This window comes from Telopea speciosissima, chromosome 11 (assembly GCF_018873765.1).
Source record: "Telopea speciosissima isolate NSW1024214 ecotype Mountain lineage chromosome 11, Tspe_v1, whole genome shotgun sequence".
Classification (NCBI taxonomy): Eukaryota; Viridiplantae; Streptophyta; class Magnoliopsida; order Proteales; family Proteaceae; genus Telopea; species Telopea speciosissima.
The window spans coordinates 3,586,842-3,613,195 of NC_057926.1; the positions used below are offsets into that span (position 1 = coordinate 3,586,842).

At 39.1% G+C, this 26,354-nt stretch overlaps 1 protein-coding gene and 1 pseudogene across 1 annotated transcript; both read right to left on the minus strand.

The window, feature by feature from the left end:
- Positions 1-240: 240 nt before the first annotated feature.
- LOC122646224 lies at positions 241-1,955 on the minus strand (annotated as a pseudogene).
- An 11,596-nt stretch (positions 1,956-13,551) lies between these two features.
- Positions 13,552-15,721, minus strand: LOC122646225 (gibberellin 20 oxidase 1-like). Its single transcript, XM_043839728.1, has 3 exons — positions 15,213-15,721; positions 13,949-14,267; positions 13,552-13,821 (listed from the first exon to the last, which is right to left on the minus strand). The coding sequence occupies exons 1-3, from the start codon at positions 15,719-15,721 to the stop codon at positions 13,552-13,554; spliced, it is 1,098 nt and encodes a 365-aa protein (XP_043695663.1).
- Between the last annotated feature and the right edge of the window lie 10,633 nt (positions 15,722-26,354).

The following is a 26,354-nucleotide window of genomic DNA, read 5'->3' on the forward strand; positions in this document are numbered from 1 at the left end:
AGAGCAAGGACGAAGTATTCTTAGAAGCTAACCAAATACCCTACATCTCACTTCTCTCCTCTGCCATCAATATTGCCCTTCATTCTCCTACTCATCAGTCCCACCCCCACTAGAGAGAGAGAGAGAGAGATAACAAGTGAAACTTTTATTTGCAGCGAATTAGAAGAGAGCGAGAGAGAATGAGATTTATTTCTAAAAAAAAAAGAAAACTACAGTCCCCTTCTGGTTAATTTTTCATCATCACCACTTGTTTCCATCTTGAACCCATTTGGAGAAGGCATCAAAGGTGTTCATATCTGTTCTATAGTGCTTTAGAACAAATTGTTGCAGCATCTCCCATGTGAAGTCTGGATACATCCTTGGATGCTCTTCATCCACCAGTTCACTTGGTGGCATCAAGATCTCGTCCAGCTTTGGACTCATAAAGAAAGAAAGTGTTTTCCTCTGCATATCATTATTCACCACTGCTCTATGCAAGCATCCCTTGTATCTCATTGCTTAGACCCTGAGACAAAACCAAACAAAAACTGACTATTACTATTAATAACACCACACAATTAAACATGTATCTTTAATATTTTTTTCTTACCTTAAATGTATCTCCAATGTTGATGACAAGTACTTTAGGATTAGGGCTTATGTACTACCATTCATTATCTACATACACTTGTAGTCCTCGAACCTCATCTTCATGAAGTATTGTTAAAGCATTTGGATCAGAATGAGGGCCGATTCCAAGTGTTTGATGGGGCATTTGGCATGGTGGGTAGTAGTTAAGCCTCAGTATTGAATCGCTGTCTTCGAACAATTTCGGGTAGTGGCTTCGATCAATCCCAATGCTCATTCCCAACAGTTCCATGATCCCAAAACCAATGGTGTTCATCTTCTCGCTGTACTCCTGATAAACCCTCCTGAACATACCCAACAAATATATTATGATAACAAGAATCAATCGTAACAATATATGTTAGAACAAACGCCAACAGAACACAAACAAAAACAAAAACCAAGAAAGATGACACGGAGATTTAACGTGGTTCACACATCAATATGGATTGCTACGTCCAAGAGTGAAGGCAAAGATGTTTCACTATGCAAACCAGAGGATATTACAACGAAGATCTCTAAAAAACACCCAAAAACGGCACTACTTCTCTCTCCCAGAAACCCTAAATCGAAAACCCCAAATCTCACTCAAGTTACAACAAAGCGAGTAAAGAATATAAATACTCCTCTATCGGATTGGGTCAAGCCCTCCGCTACCATCACATATCTTAGAAAAAGTTTCATTCGGATTGCCACCAAAAATGTTGGAGGGGGTCAACCTTCGAAACAAATACAAGAATTCGAGACATACATAACAAAATATATAGGGTCGATCAAGTTATTTATAATTACTCACCCAAAGTCTTGAAAATCTTCCCAAAGACATTGAGGAAGTATTCTTCTATGCTGTGAGTATTATCCAAACAGGGAAGTGCAAGTGTTTCCTTCCATGGGAACTTTGAGGAGAACCTACCATTCAAGCTATTGGTATAACCAATACTATCACCGGGTTTCATCAGACCCCTTTGCTTCACAGAGAGTGGCATCTCGAAAAACAATTGCATAAGTCGATGAACATTAGTGATAAGTTGGTTGTCGACGCCATGGTGTACAACCAAGAAAAGCCCAAACTTTTCGCAAGCTTCGCGAACCTGTTTGGGTGCTTCCATGACAGCAATTGGATCTCCAGAGAGAAAATCGCCCAAGTTGATGATCGGAACTGGGAGTTCTCGTGCATCAAGACAAGGCTTATCTTCATCAGGCCATATGAATCCCTCTAGTAAGTTAGCCATGTTTCGAAACAAAGTACCATCAAAAGCTAGAGATTGTTGCTCCTCTTTGCTTTGTTCCTGGGGTGATGGAGGAGTTTGGAGAAATGGAACGATGGAAGTGCTATCAATGGCCGCCATTGTATTGGTTTTCTGGACTGGTAGAATGGTAGCTATCTCGGGCTGGAGTATTTATTAGGTTGTGGACAACTCCACATATATATATATATAGAGTGAGATGTGAAAACTGTAAATGCACAAGATTTTCTAGTATCATATATCTTATTAATGGTGTTACTTTAAAAAGAGGGACGACCTGTAGTAAAGGGAAAAAAAATAAAGGAATGATCTCTAAGAGGTTATAGCTGAATTTCTAACGATGGCCTCGGTGAACAATAAGATACCTTCAAAATTCTTGTGTTTCCTTCATAGACCAGTGTAAAAAGGAAAATTATCTAGTTAAAGACAAAAGGAATGATCTCTAATAGGTTACAGCTGAATTTCTAATGATGGCCATGGTGAGCAATAAGACCAGTGTAAAAATCTCTTGAAATGTGATAGCTATAAATGCACAAGATTTTTTTGGATGATATCTCTAATTAATGTTGTTACTTTAAAAAGAGGGACGACCTCTAGTAAAGCAAGAAAAAACAAAAGGAATGATCTCTAACAGGTTATAGCTGAATTTCTAACGATGGCCACAGTGAGCAATAAGATACCTTCAAAATTCTTGTGTTTCCTTCATAGACTAGTTTACAAATCTCCTGAAATGTGATAGCTATAAATGTACAAGATTTTTTTGGATCATTTCTCTAATTAATGGTGTTATTTTAAGAACAGCCTACAGTGAAGAAAAAAAGGAATGCTCCCTAACAGGTTATAGCTGAAGAATTTCTAATGTTGGCCAAGTGAGAAATAAGATACCTTCAAAATTCTGTGTTTCCATCATAGACCAGTTTCGAGGAAGTCATATCTCTTCTAGTACAAATGAATTTCGTCATTTCTGGTTTCTCTCCCAATAGGCTTTGAACTAGCATAAAAGTTTTATGTGGGGAGTGTACCGCCCATGCCCAGACACAATTGGGGCCGAAGTGACATCCCAGCCCCCCTGTGAAAGGCTGAAATCCCGACCCCGAAGATGCTTCTGTACCCCTCTTAGTAGCCCCCGCATGCGTGCATGGGCCACGCTTTGCCACATATATACATATATGGGTCAGCATTAATCTTTGTAGGGTAGCGTGACCCTAGCACGCACACAAGGGCCACTAAGAGCACACACGTTGGCATCATGGGGATGGAATTTCTGCCTTTCATGGGGGATGGGGTTGTCATTTCGGTCCCCCTCTATGTTTGGAAGTGAGCGGGACACTTTCCCACAAAGAACTTTTCATGGGGAAATGACAGTATTGTGTCTAGGCACAGGAGCCAGTATATATATATATATACTCTCTCCCACTTTTCTTTTACTTTTGAAACTCACTCACTCACTCACTCACTCACTCTCTCTCTCTCTCTCTCTCTCACACACACACACACACACACGTTCCCCTCTCTCCTTGAAATATCTTTTAAGATGTACTTTCTCTATTAGTTCCTTATCTCTCCATCTTCCGTGTTCCATATCACAACATATCTTATCATATCATACCATACTATATTATTATATAAGTGCATGAACCCATGTTTCGTGGCAAATCTTTCATTCGACTATTTTACCCTTCTTTCTTATTTAAACACCATATCTTCTTCATATATTTTCTCTCCGTTCTTTTCATTTTTTCCAAATTATTGGTACCCTTTCTAATTTTTTTTATACTTAATTAGTGTCAAAAAAATAGTTTCTTTATTCCTCTCAATCTATTACATCCCCGTCCTTATCTCTTCTTCTTTATCTACTCTTTCCCTCTTTCCCTCTTTCCTTTTCCCTTTGAAACTCTCTCTCTCTCTCTCTCTCTCTCTCTCTCTCTCTCTCATGTTCCCCTCGCTCTTTCTGAAGTATCTTTTATGATGTAGAAAGAATCCCTTATACTTGATGGTCTTTGTACGTAATCTGTAAATAATTTCTTCTTGTTTGCTTATGTATTTCACTTCCCTCAATCATTAAAGGAAGAAAGTTGCACGTTGTAATAGACTTTTTTTTTCTTTCTGGGTTTCTTAAACAAGAAATTGATCGCCATAGTGTCCATTGCTGAGCTTTGTGAATGAATGTGTTTCAACTTTCCACGAGATTCCCATCGTTTGGTTTGAGGATCCGAGTCCTCTACTTCCGTCATGAGAACTTCCATCCTACTTCCCTGTATTCTTAGCGTGCCATGTGGCCTGACGCAAATCCTATGGTTAATAAAAGTCAAATTCAATTTTTTTTTAATTTCACATATGTCATGACTAAACCACTTTAAACCTTGACTCGAACCGAACCCAACCCAACCCACTTCATAACCAAACTAGGGTTTTTACAAATCAAACAAAAAATCTCCAAACCATTTAGGCTCGTTCCTCTCTTCTTTTTCCCTAAAACGGAAACGGAGCATGAGAAGCCCTAAAACGCCTGCAAGAGAAGCCCTAAAATGACCACGGTTGCCTCACTTCCGTCACCATCCATCCAAATGAGCTTCCACACTGCTTTTGGAACCAAATTCTAAGTACGAGACGAGGAAGAGGCCTTCGCTTGTTCCTTAGCTGCTCGCTAGTTTGTGATAAAATGGAGGAATATCACAAGTTTTGTTTTTGTTGCGATTTCTCCATTCCAACACTGAGAGGTGATAATGAACAAATGAATTGTAACTTCCAATTCCAACTTTCATAAGAGATGATAAATGAAAATGTACAAAATGAAATGTTTCTTCTATTCAAGATCTGAGCTGATGATTATTTACAAAAGGGGTCTGACTTGAAACAGAAAGATCATTAATCCTTTTAAGAGATTAAAAGGCGTTCTTCCATGAATCCATCTTCATATTTGGGGGAGAAATTAGCAAAACACTCTCCTGAACCGATTGATCCTCTACCTCTAGATTCGATTCGGGATTCGATCCATAAGTCCACAGAGACGAGGGTTATAAACAAAGAAAAAAGGACCCCTACTAAAAATATATATGTCGATTTTCTCAATTTTGAACCAATCCATTTAAATCCCAGAACTAATCGTCCACCGATGCTTCGTAAATTGTGCTCAACCTCATTCGAAATGATCGAACAGCAAACTTCTTGGTTTGTCTGGAAGAATTTCTTCGCAATTTCCTAATGGTCCCAGATCTTGAAACCCCCATTCTTGATTTGTCATTGGAAGTCTTAGGACTTCTCTTGTAAAAAGTGAGGCAACCGCGGTTGTTTTAGGGTTTCTCTTGCAGGCGTTTTAGGGCTTCTCATGCTCTGCTTTTAGTTTTAAGGAAGAAGAAGAGAAGAATGAACCATTGATTTTTTTGTTTGATTGCTAAAAACCCTTAGTTATGAATTGGGTTGGATTTGGTTCGGTTCGAGTCAGGACAAACTGGTTTGAGTAGGATTTAAAGTGGTTTAATCAAGACGTGTGAAATTCAAAAAATTTTGAATTTGGCTTTTATTAACCGTAGGATTTGCGTCAGGCCACGTGGCATGCTAAGAACACAGGGAAGTAGGATGGAAGTTCTCATGACGGAAGTAAAGGATTCAGATCATTGGTTTGACGAGATGGAGATTTGCCAAGTTGTGTTTTTTTCGTACAGTCATTTGAAAGGGAGAAGAGAAACGAGAAATAAAATCGGGTCGGGTGGAAAGGAAGGCTATCGTTGGGTTTTTTTTTGGGATTGGGAGCTTACATGTATATTTATACATAGGGGGGAGTGACCTGGGGGGGTAAGGTACCAGCCAAGAGACTCGAACTCGAGACCTCTTAGTGAGCATGGGCATGAAGCGCACCAAGGCTGACCAACTGAGCTAGGCAATCGTTGGGTTTTTTGGCTTAAAAATCTCCATATCTTTTTAGACCGTTCGATATTATTAGTGCCACATGTAATAATCTGAAGGGGGTGCTAGACCGTCCAGCCCCTGCCACAGCTTGACAGGATCCAGGTCCAACCAATCTGTCATATTGGACAAGTTTTCCCCTGATTTTCTATAAAATATGGGTTTTTTTTACTATTTTACTCTTTGTTTGTACCATTTCACCAATATGGTATGGCACAATATCGGGAACATGGTTTGAAGAATCGGTCTTGGATCGACTGATTCGTATCAGTATCAGTGGAGACCAATACAAATTCCTGGCTGATCTCGTATTGGTGGACCGGTACAAACAAGGGTAAAAATGTATAAAAAACTTTTTTTTTTTTTAAGGAAGAAGGGACCGATACCGATACAAAAACCTGATCAGGATCAGTAACCTACAATACCCATGGTTTTATTGAACGGTATCGGATCAGGTATCAGTCACTTGCAAAACCGATACAATACCGCTACGATATCGACAACGATCAGTCGTATCAGACAAAATTGCCCCCATTTCCCTTTAAAAGAGGATTTTTTACTGTTTTACCCCTTGTTCGTACCTTGTCACCGATACGATATTATGATACCGATATCTCAAACCATGGGATATCGGGTGATGGGATAATACCTCAAAGGCTCAAACCATGTTAAACTGTTTCACCAAAGCTTTTCAAATTAAACTTGAACGATTTCTAGGTAAAGCTTTAAACAGTTGGGACTTGGGACATTATTTATAGTTGGGAAGAGCGTATTACACCACACCACTTCAAAAGAATTAGTTTCCTAATTGAATTTTGATTTTAGTTTCTTAATTGAATTTTGAAATCAAATCACGGTTAATGGATTCCTATAAAAAAGGGAGAGGAAAAAATAAATTGCTCGTTGCTACTACTATATTAGCTAGTTCAGCTCCTTGCTATCATGCTTTTATATGAATCTTTTGACATGCATGTCATGTATTAGCAATTCTTTCAACTTCAACAAATTTTTCTGCCGGTGGAGAAGGGATCCACATCCTCTACTTCCTCACTTGTACTTCCATCCTACTTCCACGATTTCTGGGAGTGACACCTGTACTGACAACCATCCAACGGCTGTTAGTCCAAAATTTCAAATGGGTTTTGAACCTCATTAACCCCAAAAACAACCCCGACCGACCCAAAACCAAACCCAACCCATTACACGCAAGTGATAAGGTTTCAAAACGATTTGAAATTCCAAATTCCCCAAAATCTCGACCTTCTTCTTCCCCCGCTCTCTTCTTCTCCAATTCTACCTAAACCACATCAGAAATGGGTGACATTGCAGCGTATATCTGAGCCTCGACAACCATCGTGGAGAAAAAATGAAACCCTACTTCACAATCCACCCTTCTCGAACGAAATGCCCTAAAACTCTGTGTTGCAGAAGAACTCCATCGCTCCAATTGTATTTTTTCATTTTACTCCCTTTCTGTGGATGAATAATCTCTTCTTCTTTTTTTTTTTGATAGGTTAAACTGAACACCCAAAAACCCCCCATCTTCTTTTGCAAACACAAACATGCCCTTGTGGCAAAACTCTGGTTTGCCCCTTTCTCCATCCGCTCCGCCATCTTCCATTTGTCTTCTTCTTCTCTTTTTTTTCTTTTTTTTTTTTTTTTTTTTTTTTGTGATAGGTTAAACTGAACCCCCATCTTCTTCTTCTGCAAACACGAACATGCCCTTGTGGCCTTGCCCTCATCTTCTTCTGCAACCCAGCCCCACCCCTGTTCTTAGCCTTGAAATTATATTATGATAAGTATTAAACCATTAATAAATATGATTATCTTCAATGCTATAGTCTAAAACTTGTTCTGGGCTGAGTAAAGGATGGGCCAATTTCCAGTGTTAGGATGGTTATGGTTTATTTATTTGTTCCCAGTGAAATGGACAATGGTTGTGATATAGTTCCTCTCACACCTACAAATGCAATTTATGTGAAGGTCTTGGGTTGAGGACAAAGCGAGGAAAAACCAAGCATGTGCAAAGTTTCTTGAGGGAGGTGGAAATGTAGGGATGTAAATGGATATTCGTAAATCCGTATTCGATCCGTGTTCGTATCCGTTTAGGAGAATCCGAATCTGTCCGAAACTAATCGGATACGAATATGATAATCCCCCTATCCGATCGATTATTATCCGATTCGTTTAACAATCTGACGGTAATAAAATATCTGAAATATAACTCTGTGTTTGTCTATCCTTTTAAGTTACCTCATTGGATTTTGTTATCTTATTTTTATAAATTTATAAGTTAAGATAATGTGATTCTTTTTCTAGATTTGCTATTGGTTTATATATATTGTTTTATGCAATGTGATACATGGAATTACGTATCTATTAAAAAATCAAAAGTTAAAAACGTAAGAGAATAAATGACTAAGAAGAGTAGAAGAAAGGGTAATTTGAACTCTTAAGTCTCAACCCTAACCCTCATCATAAAAGCGGTAAATATGTCAACGGATAGTCGAAAAATCGTATTCAATCCGTATTCATATCCATTTAGGAGAACCTATATTCAAAAAATCACTATCCGGAAATTATCCGAATCCGTCCGAAAACCGATAGGATATTATCCGAATCCGTCCGAATATAATCGGATACGAATATGATAATGCCACTATCCGACCGAATTCGATCCATTTACATCCCTATGGAAATGGGATGACTGAGTGTGATTTTACTGGTTCATGCTATCAAGAAATTGGATTTATGGTTGCAATAAACAAGGTTGATGAGGGTGTTGAGAAGGGTCCATACTTGATCCTTTTGGTTGTTGGGATCAAATCTGTTCAGTTTACTTAGAATAGAAGATGTGATAAGAGATTGCAGCAGAGAGATCAGAATTTATAGATTAAAAAACATGAAATTCCAGATAACAGAAACAGAGGGTAAAGGGAGATGATGTTTTATTATAAGTAGCAGCAGCAGAAATAGAACATAAGAGATGAGAGAACTGGAGAGGAGAAGAATAAGAGAGTAAAATCCAGCCTCTATGGTTGATGACCCTCTGCAATCTGTGTGAACTAAACTATTTCTACAACTATGGTTTACAACTATTTTTCCTCATCCTGCACCTGAGTGGAGCGATGGAGTTCTTCTTCGATGGAGTTCTTCTGCAACTCAAAGTTTTAGGGCATTTCGTTCAAATAGAAATGGGGATGAGTGGGGGTTTAGTTTGAGTGAAAATGGTTGGGTTAAAAGTGGGTTTAGTTTGAGTGAGATGAGCCGGTTGGGTTGGGTTGTTTTTTGGGGTTTATGGTGGTCCAGATAGGTCTCATCAGATTTTCAAAAAAGTTTGAATTAATTCAAGTACAGCCATTGGATGGTCATAAAGACAGGTGGTGTGCTGAGAAATCGTGGAAGTAGGATGGAAGTACAACACATGGAAGTAGAGGATGTGGATCCGTGGAGAAGTGCCCTTCTTTGGAGAGCATTCTATACGACGGCTGTGTTTGCCTCAACTATGACTCTCCCATCCAAAATAAAATTTTCAACTTATTTTGATGTTTGTCCATCTTACAAGAAAGGACATGCTTACAAAATACTTCTTGCTTGCTCAATCTCCTTTATTGTGTTGTTAAAGGAGAAAGCTTTCTTGCCCCTATCCTTGTTCCTACAGAAATTGATGCCATAAAGCAGTTCTAATTAAGCTGATGATTTTGCAAAGAGGGGTTCAGGTAATAGTAACAAGATAGAAGACATAGAATTGACAGAGGAAGATATGGAGATGTTTGTAGATTTGTATCCATTTACGAATGCTTCACCCTATACAGTCGTAGAGACAATGTCACTTGCAAAGGCTCTCATACTTTTCCGGGAAGTTGGCTTGAGGCACCTTCAAGGGCTCCAATGTAAGTGATCATCTGATTTGTTTTACTTACTATGAATTCTGCCATCTGGGGATCAGATAATCTAACAAATCCATTGGCAAAATTGCAATGTGTCTCTCACAAACAAGTGCCCTTCATGGTGCTCCCACAAGATCTAGTTTATCTGTCTTAAACAGAAAGAAATGATTTTATGCCTGAGCATATTTTGGGTTTGAATCCTTCCCTAGCGAGAAGCAGATGGAAGAGATTAAGATTTCGGTCCGGCACTTTAATTAAGATTTTTAGGGTGTCTTAGGCAAATCTGAGAGCCCGCTTTGAGTTTTTAAATAGCTACCATTTTAGAGCTACACAAGCTACTTTTTTTATTGTAGCATCATATCATCCTGATTAACAGTAATGGTGACACTTTAAGTTTTAAAGGAAAGCAATAAAAAATAATGTTTATATGGATTTTGTATTTAATAGTTTTTTTATGAAATGGATATTATTTATAGATATAATTACAGGGAAATTTTTTTTTGCTGTGATATAAATAGAGAAATAAAAAAACAACAAAAAAAAACTATGTTCATCTGACGGTTTATACAATTGTCCTCTAAAAGTAGATTATTTGCGACGGTATTTATACAATCGTCCTCTAAAAGTAGATTATTTGCGACGGTAATTGCAAACACGTCGGCTACTATGTTCATCTGAAATCGTTGTAAAAAATACTTTTTTAGCGACAGAAATATATACCATCGTAAAAAATGATTTTGCTAGATGGGAGGAGTTTTATCATCGCCATTTTCCCGAAGTCACTTTAAACGACGGAATGGCGACGGTGAAAGTTAGCGTCACCGTTGTATTTAGCGACGGAAATATATTTTTAACGACGGTAATAAACCGTCGCCAAAAATTATATTTCTTGTAGTGTCCTCCGTCATAACAGTATTGGGAGTCTTAGTCAGCGTAGTGTCAAGAGTTGGAGATGAGGATGGACTCATATCCGTAATAGTAAGCACACACACACATATATATATATATATATATATATATATATATATATATAGAGAGAGAGAGAGAGAGAGAGAGAGAGGAATACATAATTGCCGATGATATTAATTTCTTTATTAATAATGTTAATTTTGGAAGAATTGGCTGTCATTTTTTGGGGTTCTGCACCATATAATAGATTTGAAGGAAAAAGGAATGTACTTCAATAGGTTACAGCTGAATTTTAATGATGGCCAATGGAGTGGTATAAGAGATACCTTTAAAATTCTCATATTTCCTTAATAGACCAGCTTCAAGGAAGTCATTTCTCTTCTGGTACATATAAATTTGGTCATATTATGGTTTCTCTCCGTACAGGCTTTGAACTGCCATTGGATGGGGTCACGTATCTTTCGGCCAATCCAGTATTCGACGCTAGAACAAAGCATGTGAAAATTGACTTTCATTTTGTCCGTGAACGGCTTGCCCAATGCCAACTGTCAGTTCAGTTATCTCCACCAAAGATCAGATCGTTGACATACTAGCTCACCAAACCGCTTAGCACGTCACGTTTCCAATTTTTACGGGACAAGCTGAAGCTTCGTAGCTACGACTCTCCACCTTGAGGGGGTGTATTAGTGCACATGCAATAGTGCCGTCCAAGCAATCCATGAATGGAAACATATTATATTTTCTCTTGTAAAGGAACCATATCACATGCAATATTAGATTTCATCACACGTGATATTGGTGCAGCTTTCCAATCTCCTCTTTCCTATTTCATGTGATTCTCTAAGATCACATTCTTGTAATGTATTTAAACTCCATTTGTGGAGATCAATTAATTAAGGATCAGAATATTCTTCAACAATATATATCACGGAAAGAAATCCTCTACAGTGTACTAGCCCCGGCCTCCAACACGGATCTAACGACTGGAGGCACTCATGGCCCAATGAGAACGCATGCAAAACAGGCCCTCCAAGGCGACTCACATGGAATCCTATCCTTGTACAAGTACCGTCCAAGGCCCTCCAGGGCCACTCACATGGAATCCATTGTGGAACCCACAAGAGGAGTGGATTCCATGTGAGTGACCCTAGAGGGCCTTGGACAGTACTTGTACAAGGACATGATTCGGTCCTGGGATTCCACCTTTCATAGGGGATAGAGTAATCATTTCACACCCCCTCAACTGTGTCTCGATCATCGTGGGTTGTACACTCCCCAAAAGAGAATTTTTCTCGAAGATAATTTTATCTGACGTACGTGTGTATATATGGGTTAGAGATTAAGATCTACATCTTTGTTGTTATCTATTTGGTAGGAAAGGCAAGTATTTATATATGGTATTGTAATGATATTAACTAATTAAGAAAAAAATTCTAGAATATTCCTAATATATGTCATGTGCCAGATCAAATGGGCTCAAAGTCCAACAATTATATTCATTTGATTGGTCAGTTGCTTTCTACCAACAAAAAAAAAAAGATGGGTCAGTTGCTGCGGATCGTTTTCGCTTGAACTGCAATGATGGATTATATATAAGGCTACTTTTAGAGATGACCTGGCAAAGGCCTGAACTGTTTTCGATATTGGAGTAAATAGTGTATTTTTTGCTCCAGATCGGAATGTTGACTGTGCAAGGTTTTCCCCCTGTACTAAACCAAATAAGGGCGCTAAGCTTAGTTAGCACACCTAGAAAGCGAAGGGTGGTCATAGGTCACAAGCGATCCTTCCGCAAAAAGAAACTCTAGAACACTACCTGATTATAGACCAAGTGTCGGATGCATGGAGTGCGTTTTGTGGACTAATAAATCAAGGTCCTTGCTAAACGTATAACCCAAATGAATTTCGCAAAGTGATAAAATAACATTTTGAAGTTAAGTTTTTTTTTTTTTTAAACCAATCTTGAAATCTAAGGAACTACGCAATTGGAGAGTACTTTTTATTGTTGACTAAAATTTGACATATGTACGATTATATAAACTTATCAAGGATAATAAAAATGAAAATTTTTTCCTACTTTAAAAGGGTTGTAACAGATCATAACCAGATCACTCTTGTACTAATATGATATTGAATTTGCCTCAACACGGTCCTAAATGGTTAGGCAAGTCAACCTACAACACCTAATCATGATAGCATCAGGTTAAGAAAAATTAAGGCTCGTGCATGGGAACACGAGTCTAATACTAGGATGTTTAGACGGGTTTGAATAAGTTATACACTGCTAACCCTAACATCAAGAATTTGTCAAACAAGTCACTCATCTCATATACATTTGTGTCCCATTAACTATTTTTCAAGATGTACTAGATTGAGCTCTTCTCCAGGGAGCCCAGCGCCCAGGGAGTGCCCAGGGGGCTATCCCGTACACATTCAGGTGTGTGCCCAATCAATCATTGGGATGTGTGTGGCACAGCCCAACGGCTGGATGCCCTGGGCACTCCCTGGGCGTTGGGCTCTCGGGAGAGGAGCTGGATCCGAGTTGGTGGGTATTTTTTGGAAAAAAAAAAAGTTAAATTACAAAAATAAAAGCATATGTACATTAATAGTAACATTGTGAGACTACTTTTGAATCCTAGCAACCATAGTAATCCTATGAGAGTCTACAGACAAATACAAAATTACATGGTGTGCAGACTAAAAACTGAAGGGAGTTTTGGCATTTGAAGACTCTGGAATATTAATAAAACACAATTTATCCATGGTCAATCGCTTCTTTAGAGCTTGATTTGTTAATGTCGATGGGCATCTAAATTACCTTTTAGCGAAAAAACCACAACACAGACAATAAATAAAGTAAGTCTTTTTAAAAATTTATTACCCTAATCTTAAGCCACATCCCCCCTCCCAGTGGGAGATAAGCATTTATTTCCAATTTACTAGATGAAAGCAACAGAGTACGGGAGTTATTGAAATGAACTTGAGTTCTCTTCGGTTTAATATGTCTTCAGTCCTTTTTTCCGTTCGAAGAACCAATCAAGGGTGTCAGTGCCAACCCTGTGCTCTTTCTGAGTGAATTCATGCAGTGCTCCCCAACTGAAGTCGGGATACTTCCTTGGATTCTTCTCCTCATCCACCAGCTCGCTTGGTGGCCTTAGGATCTTATCTGGTTGTGGGTTCATGAAGTAAGCAAGAGATACCCTTGGCTTCTCATTGTTAACCACGGCTCTATGCACCACGCTTTTGTACCTCCCATTAGTAAGAGCCTGAGACGAATTAAGGGCAAAGATGTCATTTCATAGAGAGAGGAGAGAGATATAGACACATCTCGGACAGAAAACACTTTCGCTAATTATTTTGGTGCAATTATGGAAAAGAGGGAGAAAATCTTACCATAAAAGTATCTCCAACGTTGATAACAAATGATCCAGGATAGGGGCTTACATTAAACCATTCATCATCCATTAATACCTGTAGACCAGCGACATCGTCTTGATGAAGGATTGTTATAGAGATTGGATCGGCATGTGGCCCGGTTCCTATAGTGTGCTGAGGAGTTAGGCACTTGGGGTAGTAGTTAAGCCTCAATACCGAATCATGGTCTTCATAGAACTTCTTGAAGTAGCTCCCTACCCCAAGGCTCTCTCCTAACAGTTCCATGATCTCAAGACCAAGGCTGCCCATTGAATTGCAAAATTCCTGGAATACCCTCCTGAACATAACCATATATTAGAGGATAAGAAATTTATACATATATACAGTTCACATTTAATGTTCTCTTCCTTCCACTCTGAATGGGTCATTTCATGGGGTCCTGTGTTTGGGCCAGGGTTTTATGAGTTAGGAATCAGATCGATGAATTGGCCTATTTGGATTGGAATCAGTCGTGAGCGATCCTGATTTCCACCTATCCGACATGGTCGATTCTAACCCCAAAACCCTCGAAATTTTCTGTTTCTTTTTACCTCAGGACAAATTCTAGGGTTCTTGCGCAACGATTCAGGCAGATTCCCATCCAATCCAAATTGGAATCGCCAATGACTGATGAAGAGCCATAAACTAGGACAGGCTCCTTTTCCCCTTTTGGGGGGAGAGTATTGGCTGCTAGGTGATGCAGATCCTGCTCCTCTCCTACAGCCTACCCCACCTCCCTCCCTCCCTCCTGCCAAACACAAATAGGGGTGGACCCCACCCGGGCAAGGTGTTCAAGCAGGGGGTAAGGCGGTCATTTTGCCCTGGTTTGTGTCTGGTAGGAGGAAGGGAGGTGAGGCAGGTCGTAAAAGAGGAGCCGACACGGGTGTTGTAAGGAAAAAATAGGAATTATAAGATATATATGAGGGCAAGAGCTCTCTGTAGGGGAGTGTGGGCCCTATGTATGCGAGGCCCAATGGGAGAGCACATGGCGACATCAAGCGTTCATTACCACCATTCATGGGGTGGGGGTCATTTTGCCCCCAATGTATCTCGGGGCAGGGCGCACACTCTCCTTGAGAGAACTTTTCTCCATATAAATTTTACAAATACAAAGGGAAGAGAGAAGGAAACTTATTTGGATCCTTAAAGCTAACTCTTAAGTTACTCAGCTTCTGAACAGCACCAAAATTAACAAACATATGAAAATCAAAATGAGGCAGCAGAGTGTGTTGGTTTTCCTTACCCAAATTCCTTTTCACCGAAGACATTCACCAAATATTCCTCAACGCTTTTACTTTCTGCTACATGGTGAAGGGAGAATGTCTCCTTCCATGGGAGACGTGTGGTGAACCTCTCAGTAAAGCTACTTGCATAACCAATGTAATCACCGAACTCTCTTCGAGCCTTTTTCTTTTCAGAAAGTGGCATTTCAAAGAAACGCTTCAAATGCATATGAACATCATCGACTTGCTTATCATCAATACCATGGTTAATGATGACGAAGAATCCATGCTTCTCGCAAGCCTCTCGAACTTGCTTGCATGCTTCCTTGACAGCAACTGGGTCTCCAGAGAGGAAACCACCCATGTCGATAATGGGAACGGGGAGTTCTCGTGCTTCACCGGAGAACTTCTCGTCGTCAGGCCATATGAATTCCTTGGGTATGTTGGATATGTTGGTCTCATGTTGAAGCACAGAAGCATCAAAAACTACAGATTCTACTGGAACGTTGGAAACGAAATCAACTGACATTGTTATCTTTTCTCCGGGCTCACTAATGTATCTTGCCAACGTTGTGTATTGTGTGTTTTGCATGTTCTGTAAACACGTATATATAGAGAAGGATCTCTAACAGGTTACAGCTGAATTTCTAATGATGGCCATGGTGAGCAATAGGACCAGTGTAAAAATCTCTTGAAATGTGATAGCTATAAATGCACAAGGTTTTTTTGGATAATATCTCTAATTAATGTTGTTACTTTAAAAAGAGGGACGACCTCTAGTAAAGGGGAAAAAAACAAAATGAATTGATCTCTAACAGATTGTAGTTAAATTTCTAATGATGGCCACAGTGAGCAATAAGATACCTTCAAAATTCGTGTGTTTCCTACGTAGACCAGTATAAAAATCTCTTTAAATGTGAAAGCTATAAATGCACAAGATTTTTTTGAATGATATCTCTTATTAATGGTGTTCTTTTAAGAAGGACTGCCTGTGAAATGACCCAAATTCTCTTGTTTTGCTGGGCAGCTAGTCCTCTGACTCCCGCCATGGCTGGAGGAGAGCCGAATTCGCTTTGAACTAGCATAACAGTTCTCTATGGGGATGTATACTGCCCATGCCCAGGCACAGTGGGGGCCAAAGTGACATCCCCGCCCCTGTGAAAAGTTGAAATCCCGACCCCCAACATACTTTTGTTCCCCTCTCAATGCCCCCGTGTGCACGCATGTTACAGCTGAATTTCTAATGATGGCCAGGGTGAACAATAAGATACCTTTACAATTCTTGTGTTTCCTTCACAGACTAGTTTACAAATCTCCTATAATGTGATAGCTATAAATGTACAAGATATTTTTGGATGATTTCTCTAATTAATGGTGTTATTTTAAGGACAGCCTCCAGTAAAGAAAAAAAGGAATGCTCCCTAACAGGTTATAGCTGAAGAATTTCTAATGTTGGCCAAGTGATAAATAAGATACCTTCAAAATTCTGTGTTTCCATCATAGACCAGATTCAAGGAAGTCATGTCTCTTCTGGTACAAATGAATTTGGTCATTTCTGGTTTCTCTCCCAGTGGGCTTTGAACTGGCATAAAAGTGCTATGTGGGGAGTGTACCGCCCATGCCCAGACACAATTGGGGCCGAAGTGACATCCCCGCCCCCTGTGAAAGGTTGAAATCCCAACCCCGAAGATGCTTCTGTGCCCCTCTCAGTAGCCTCCGTGTGTGCGCTTGGGCCACGCTCTGCCACATATATACATATATGGGTCAGCATTAATCTTTGTAGGGTAGCATGGCCCTAGCCTAGCACGCACGCAAGGGCCACTAAGAGCACACACGTTGGCATCACGGGGGTGGGATTTCTACCTTTCATGGGGGATGGGGTTGTCATTTCAGTCCCCCTCTATGTTTGGAAGTGAGCGGGACACTTTCCCACAAAGAATTTTTCATGGGGAAATGATAGTATTGTGTCTAGGCACAGGAGCCAGTTGTCCATGCGACCTGCCAGGTAGAGTTATTTTTCCTATATATATATAGTCTCTTCCACTTTTCTTTTACTTTTGAAACTCTCTCTCTCTCTCTCTCTCTCTCTCTCTCACACACACACACACGTTCCCCTCTCTCTTTCTGAAATATCTTTTAAGATGTACTTTCTCTATTAGTTCCTTATCTCTCCATCTTTCGTGTTCCATATCATATCATATCATAGCATATCTTATCATATCATACCATACTATATTATTATATAAGTGCATGAACCCTTGTTTCGTGGCAAATCTTTCATTCGACTATTTTACCCTTCTTTCTTATTTAAACACCATATCTTCTTCATATCTTTTCTCTCCGTTCTTTTCATTTTTTCCAAATTATTGGTACCCTTTCTAATTTTTTTTATACTTAATTAGTGTCAAAAAGATAGTTTCTTTATTCCTCTCAATCTATTACATCCCCCTCCTTATCTCTCCTTCTTTATCTACTCTCTCCCTCTTTCCTTTTCCCTTTGAAACTCTCTCTCTCTCTCTCTCTCTCTCTCTCTCATGTTCCCCTCGCTCTTTCTGAAGTATCTTTTATGATGTACTTTCTCTATTTGTTCCTTATCTCTCCATCTTCCTTGCTCAAATCTATATCTTTCTATATTATTACTGTTGAATTTCCAGGATAAATTGGTCTTATGGTCTATGACACTATTCATGTGAACAGTGACATGATCACTGTTCACGTGAATAGTGAAGTGAACTGTGTCATGAACAATGTTGTGGGGTATAGGGGTAGTTCTATCCTTTGTACTTTGTTTATCTTATGATTCAATAATATATATATATATATATATGAGGGAGCTGTCTTGCAGCAAGTTATTCTATTCTTGCTGCAGGTTGTCCTCTCCTCTTTGGACAGCTTTGTTTCTCCTTTACCAATCTGTTGATGGTCGTGCTGAAGCTGGATAAGTAGTATGGTTTTTATTATGGACATATGTATTTATGCTTTTTGGCCTATTTGGACTTTTTGGTGTATTCTTTCATTCTTTCGTAATAAATCTCATTGTTGATTCCTAGCAAAAAGAGTCGTTACACATCATCACATCAGCGTGTATAATATCTCATATTTTCTTATATTCTCCCCCCTATTTGGGTGAATAGATATGATGAGTCATTTCACATCATCGCATCAACATTATCATTGATTTTGTCCCCCTGAATATATCATTTTCGTTATAAAGTATTATCATTCATTTTCTCCCCACTTTTGACATCTCCAAAAACAAAAATAGGAATGTCAGGTGTATGTTCAGTTGAGATTCACAATATTGATCTTACACATAGACACTTAAAATTTTTCAATAAGATCATAAGCCTATGAGGCCATAACTGGACTTACATATAGATCAAAAGATTTTCGGTGAAACATACTGACTTATCAGGCCTTAACTAAACTTACATATAGATCAAGAGTCTTTTTCAACAACTCCAGGACCTATAAGGCCATAAGTATGCAAATACCTATGCCATGTCTTAGTCTATTTGATGCTTACGACATAGACTATATGATGCTTATGACTTGGAATAAAATGCTTATCATGTTCATGTCTTAGTCTGTATGATGCTTATGATGCAAATAAAGTAATGTTAGTAAAACTATTTAATCGAGAATACTCCCAACTCCAAGACCTTCCCTAAGAAAGCAAAACCTTTCTTCTCTGAGATTTGTAGTAAATATATCAGCAATTTGATATCTTCAGACTTGATAAACTCAATATTAACATCCCTTTTTGCACCTAATCTTGAATAATGTGATGTTAATCTCAATGTACTTTGTTCTTGAGTGTTGAAAATTTGGTAATACAGATTGCACTCACATTGTCAAAGTATATGTGGACATTGCTGAATTCATGACCAAAATATTCAAATGTTTGCTTCATCCATAATAATTCAGAACAACAACTTCCTTTCCTAAAGTAATGTACTCAGCTTCAGCTGTAGAAAGTGCTACAACTCCTTGTTTTCTACTTGTATATGAAACGAGACAATTTCAAAGAAATTGACAAGTTCCACTAGTATTTTTTCTATCAAGTTTACATCTAACCAAGTCACTATATTCAAACTACCTTTGTAGGTGCAAGATGCACTTTCTTGGGATGCAGCTGGGAAATCTAGATTCCATTTTTGTTGAGGTTTGTTGGAATTCAGCTCCTCTGTTGATGGCATTGCCGAAGGTGGGGGGAGCTAGATCTTTTTTTATTTTTTCTGTTCCTCATCTGGGGGTGTCCAGGTTGAGGTGCTTTTTTACATTCCTTCTATCTTATATTAATACAATCTGATCTTTAGCGGAAAAAAAAAGTCACCATATTCAAACCATGTTTTGTCTTATTATTTAATACTGGATTTTTTTTTTTTTTTTTCATCCATCCATACAAAGTCTAATTATCAAACCTAAAATCATAGGTCTCCAATAAGTGAGTAGGAGCCCAATATTATTTATCTAGAACAAACCATTATTCCAAACCATCTTTCTTATCATCCACATGATTTTCAAGTTTATATTTTCCTTACGAGGAGATCCACCCCATACTTGGGCACCACAATGATCATGAATGTGGGACAATGGTGATAGTTAGGAGAAATAGTGAAAGAGAATTTGGAAACCATAAGAGAAAGAAGAATCTATAACTCTGTCAATGCAAAGTTCCGACCCAAACACAATCTAGGCCCGGATCCAAATGGCACATATGTTTGTGGAAATTTACATGCTTCAGAGATGCCATTTTCGAACCTACTAGGATTGAACTCGTTTGCATCTGGTCCCCAAATATCTGGATCTCGATGTAATGTTGATATCAGAGTCCACAATCGTATGCCTTTTGGAACAATGAAATCTCCTATCTTTATTTCTTTAAATGTCTCTCTTGATATGAACGTTCCAGGAGGGAAGAGTCGCAAGCTTTCCTGAATCACCATCTCAACCTGCCAAGGTAATTAAAGCTAAATGATCAGTTGCAGTAAGGAATATTGTATTTTTTGTCTGTCAGGGATTGGGTGCTTGAATGAGCTTGTGAGAGTTCTGTTCTCAATTTGGATCCTCTACTGCCGAGCTGCCCAGCAGGATCGTGCTGCGCAGACATGGCAAGGCAAGAAATGACTGCCTTATCCCAACTTTGGCAAGGCGCTCAGGCAGGGGTAAGGTGGTCATTTCTGCCTTGCTGTGTCTGCGCAGCTCGACAGTAGAGGATCTGGATCTATCTGTTCTCCTCTTGGGCCGGGGTAAGGCGGTTAAGTCCCCCTTTGTATGTTTATTTTTAATTGGTTTTTTAATAAAATTTTAGTGGCCTCCCCAGATCCTAAATAATGTTCGGGGTAAAAAAAAAAAAAAAAATTTCAGAGTAATGAAGTTATATAAGTAACTGCATGCATGCGCATATACCAATTTCATCTTTGTAAGTGCATCGGCATCTGGGTATCTGCCTCTGCAAACGTTTGAAACTTCTTGACGAATTCGGTCTTGCCATTTGGGATATAAACCCAATAACATCAAGCACCAAGTTGCGGCTATTGCTGTAGTTTCATGACCAGAAAGTAGATGTTCTTACAATTATCAACTATGAAACGATTAGATTCTTTTTTGCTTAACATATCACTCCGAGCACCCTCTAGGATCATTTGTAATAGATCCTTGTCTAAGCTTGGGTTAGCCAAGGTTTTATCTTCCCTCTCCTTTACTGTCTTCAATATCAATGTTGCGATCTCTCTTTCTAGCTTCCACATGTCTCTGTTACTCTTGGTTGGTAGATTTCTGCAAAAAATAAAAGTTACATATATACAGAGAGAAGAGAGAGAGAGAGGAGTTTCTCATTCATGGGAACTCATATCTCTTATTTCATTCAAGAATCTCCTTCCATATTACATGTGATCATACCTGCCATAAATAGATCAGCTAGGGTTGTAACTATATATTCAACTCTCCATTGAGAGAATAGAATCAATGAAAGAAATCTCAACTATGATAGAGAGAGAGTGGAGCAGCCTCGTGCTCAGGTTTGGATCGAACAGGGCTAGGAGGAGACAAATCATGCTAACACAAGGGAACTCGCTGTAAAGGTATTTATGTAATATCCCTTCATATGTTCTAATATAATCCTACTTGTATTAATACTCAGGCTGTGAATCTAGTAATTAGCCCATCTGACCTAAACCCTAGTTTTCCTATAAATACTAGCTGGAGGCAGCAGTCTAGGTATTCCAAACTAGACACTCAGGGTGTAATGCTTTAAGCAACCTTGTGCTTAAACCCTAAACCCTAACACTCGCAAGCTCCTCAGAGTACTCCAATGGAGATCCAACTCAATAATATTCAATTCTGCTTTCTTCCTTATTTCAATAGGTCTTATTATAGGATTTCCTCAATCCAATCTCAATCCCGAAGCCTAACGATTGAGATTTACTAAACTAGGAACATACCCATACCATAATAAATAGAATAAAATCATACTATATTAAATAGGATTCTAAGAAAATATAGAAAGATAACTAGGTAAGAATCCTTATTGCAACAGCTAAGCACTCAGCCCAATTAGCCACGTTGAACATGAGCCCTTATCCTTTCAGACCGTCGGAGGGTTTTTGGGTGATTGAGCATGGCTTCCATGTCTTCTACTACTGATTGTATGCCTGCATCCGAGAGAGAGAGAGAGAAAAAGAGAGGAGCTCTCTTGTTTTTGCTTCTACATGGGTTGCAGAAACTCTCCTGCAAGCCCGGGTAGCAGCAAAATTTTTTGCATAAATACTGTTGAGAAAGGATATCATTCATTGATTAATTGTTCTCACAATGGAGACTCCCATATATAATTACAGCCCTAATCAATATAAATATGACAAGTGATATCACATGTGATATTGGAAGATTACAAGAGAGATACATGGAAGAACTCGCATGAAATAGAAGATGTGCATGCATAGAATAGAAGATTTGCCTAGTAAACCGAATATTGAGTTTCCAATAACTCTATATTCGGTCAATAGATGACATACCTGAAAATAGATCCCATATATAGGAAGCCTTTCTCGGCCAACATCTTTTCGAGGACCCGGATCTTAGAGAAGATGGCTTTGCCTTGAGAGAAGGAACTTCCAAAACAAGCTCTAGAGATGGTATCAGTAGAAAAGTCCCTCAAATCTTCATCAATTTTTATCTCAGCAATCCCTCCTTGAGATTCAACTACTCGCTTCTCCCATTTTTCCATCAATGCCAACCCAAACTCCAGCATTAGCCCCACCATGCCCTACACTCACAAAGGGGGGAAAAAAAATTTTGCAAAGTAGTAGTTTGTTTGTTTGTTCTTTTTATTTTTTCTTACAAGAAAGGTATATAATATTCAATTCAGATAGTCTATGGCGTAGCTGCCCGTAGCGGCCTGTGCGGCGCAGACTGGGCCACGTGTGCAACAATCGCCTTACCCCCGCTCGGGCAAGGCGTTTGGGTAGGGGTAAGGCGGTCTTTGCGCACGTAGCTCAGTCTGCGCCGCTCAGGCCGCTACGGGAAGCACGCGGTAGAGGATCTGGATCCTATAATATTGGGAAAATGAATTTGATTTATTAGGTACCTTAACCTTGTCCATGAATAACTCGGCTGAAATGACTTTCCTTTGGTGGGACCAAATATGGCCGTTGGAGATGATAACGCCATTACCTAGCAAAGGTTTAACCGTCTTTCCTAATTGCAATGGTTTACCTATTATATCGAAAGATATAATTTGGTTGATATCCTTCACCAGAACAGGGTGATTCACGTACAAGTGTAGCGTCCTTCCAGCTGAATACATGTATACAAGACTTGATCACAACAAACCTTTTAGATTTTCACAAAAGAAGAAGAAGAAGTAGAAAGAAAGATTATGAACGTACAGTACCGTATTGTTTTCTCCAATGTTCAAAATGTGGGAAGAGAGCAGAAGTGTAATCATAGGTAGCAATATCTCCATGGTCCCTAACCTGTTTCATATTCAAAGCCTCTGATTTGATCCTTGTCATCTCAGGAACATTTCCAGACAAAAAGGAAGGTGGAGGTCATGTGATTCCTTGCCTTCTAAGCTTCTCTCGAAGCCTTTCCGGCTTCATCCACACAACATTGAAGATATATCCGATCAAGCTGCAAAACCCTAGCAGACCCAAGCTCCAAAAAACCTTGACGAACGAGACTTCCTCTCTCTCTCTCTCTCTCTCTCTCTCTCTCTCTCTCTCTCTCTCTCTCTCTCTCTCTCTCTCAAGCTCTTCAAGCTGAGATATTAGGGATGTTAATCATCCACTATATATAAGATGAAGTCACAGTAAGTATTGAGCGTATTATCTCCCTCTCACACTTTTCATTTGTGCAATTAAATATTGTCACATGTGATATGGATATCCACATAGTATTGCAAGAAATATTTTTGATATGGCAACCCAATCTTTCCTTGTAAATCCAGTGATCTCATATCCTTGATATATGGCAACCCAATATCACATATAACCTTTCCTTATCTAGTGAGCTCTCTCTCTCACTTTGTGTAATCCCTATATATACTCCAATTGGAGTAATATCAAATAGTAAAGAATATTGCTCATCTAATATGATATCAAAACATAACCACTCCAACGAGTTTTTTTTTCCTGGGCATTCTTCTTTCTCATGGGGGATAGTAAGCAATGAAGTCACAGCCCATGCTGGACAGGAAAGATGAGTCACAGCGTGCGATGGAGGGGCTGGCGCTGAAGAGGATCCAGGTGGAAATATATCATCTCAAGCGCGCCAGCCCATTCAGCACTATTATCCAAACATAGCACAGCCAAGCTTTCTTGGCAAGAGCTCTATTCGTTTCCATTTTCTCTCTTTCCATATTCAGTGATTTCCTTCTCTCAGCCTTCCATACTAGTGACAATCCAATCTTTCCTTTACTCTACATTTTATGTATGTTTTTATACCCTATTTTTGGTCTATTTCAGTCAATAAAGAAATAGGGAAATCTATTTCAGTCAAGACTGACCTGTTAGTCATTGACTGAAAAACAGTCAATGACTAAAAACGGTCAGTAACTGACAAAACAGTCAAAAAACGGTCAATGACTGAAAACGGCCATTGATCGAAAATGGTCTAAGACTAACAAATTTGCAGTAACCAACAAACGGTCAGTAGGATGGTTATAATCAATTTTCAAAAAAGAAATGGGTAGTTGTGAAACTACCTAGTAACTACAGAAACCACCAAAACTGTCATGGATGCCTATAAAAAGAGAAAATCAAAACAAAGGAAGGGACCCAACAAATCAACACAACAAGTCTTTATCTTTTATCTTTTATTTTCATTTGTAGGAGTAGTGTAATGTAGATTTTATCCAGAAACATGTCTTTTGGCTTGCTTCAAAGGACATCCTTTACCATCAAGTTGCAAGCTTCAACAGTTCGTGGCTGGGAGAGTTGTGAAGACTTCAACAAATTCGTTTCTATGTTGGTAGCAATTTGGTCGTAGAGAAACTTTCGTACTTTCAGGAACAAGACCAAGACTAGCCCTTCTATTATTAGTGATATCCGAGCAGATGTTGAAGACCGATGTAAGGAGAATATCCCTAAGGGCAGAAGAACTCCTAGGAACTTGCTTCTAGTTGAAAGATGGAGGGTCCATCCGATTTGGGAGAATAGGTAATTTGTTCGGATCTTGTAATATGTAATTTGTTATCTGATTTTGTGTTGTATTGTTTTTGTTTCTCTAAGCCTCTTGTACTTTGTCCTTGAGGCCTAGTTCGATTGGCCTTGGCTTTCGCTTGTAAGTATTTTGTTCTTCCTTTCAATAAATTAATTTGACCTATCAAAAAAGAAAAATTGGTTATAGAGTAAATACCAAGTTGTAAGCCTCATCAGTTTCGCATTTGCCAAGTCGTAATGACTTCGACAAATACGTTCTGCAAAGTAAGCAATTTGATTTCTTTTTCTTCTTCTTGGCATTGCAATCTTTTGCATTTTTTTAAAGTCCTTGGATTATATCGAAAGATATAATTTGGTTGATATCCTTCACCAGAACAAGGTGATTCACGTACAAGTGTAGCGTCCTTCCAGGAATACATGTATACTAGACCTGATCACAACAAACCTTTTAGATTTTCACAGAAGAAGAAGAAGAAAAAAGAAAGATAGTGAGCGTACAGTACCATATTGTTTTCTCCAATGTTCAAAATGTGGGAAGAGAGCAGAAGTGTAATCATAGACAACAATATCTCCATGGTCCCTAACCTGCTTCATATTCAAAGCCTCTGATTTGATCCTTGTCATCTCAAGAACATTTCCAAACAAAAAGGAAGGTGGAGGTCCTGTGATTCCTTGCCTTCTAAGCTTCTCTCGAAGCTCTCCGGCTTCATTCAAAAAACATTGAAGATATATCCGATCAAGCTACAGAAGCCTAGTAGACCCGAGCTCCAAAAAACCTTGACAAACGAGACTTCCATCTCTCTCTCTCTCTCTCTCTCTCTCTCTCTCTTTCTCTCTCTCTCTCTCTCAAGCTGAGATATTAGGGATGTTAATCATCCACTATATATAAGATGAAGTCACAGTCAACAATGAAATCACAGCCCGCGCTGGACAAGAAAGATGAAGTCAGCGCGCTGGAGAGGAAAGATGAGTCACAGTGTGCGATGGAGGGGCTGGCATTGAAGAGGATCCAGGTGGAAAGATATCATCTCCAACGTGCGATGGAGGGGCTGGCGCTAAAGAGGATCCAGGTGGAAAGATATCATCTCCAGTATCTCACAAGCTGGCGCTGAAGAGGATCCAAGTGAAAAGATATCATCTCCAGCGTGAAATGGAGGGGCTGGCGTTGAAAAGGATCTAGGTGGAAAGATATCATCTCGAGTATTGCATGGGCTGGCTTTGAAGAGGATCCAAGTGGAAAGATATCATTGTTAGTGGGTCTAGCCCATGTGCTACATCAACTCACATTAAACCACTTTGGGATAAGATAATTTCTACTTATGGTAGGGATAGTCATGGGTTAAGTGGCGTAAGGGAGATGGTAGCTATGAAATTACCATGAAATCACTCTCCTTTAGTAAAGAGAGCAATAGTTACTAGTTACATGAAGTTACTCTCTTTTATTAGAGAGAGTAATGGTGACTATTTACATGAAGTTACTCTCTTTTATTAGAGTGAGTA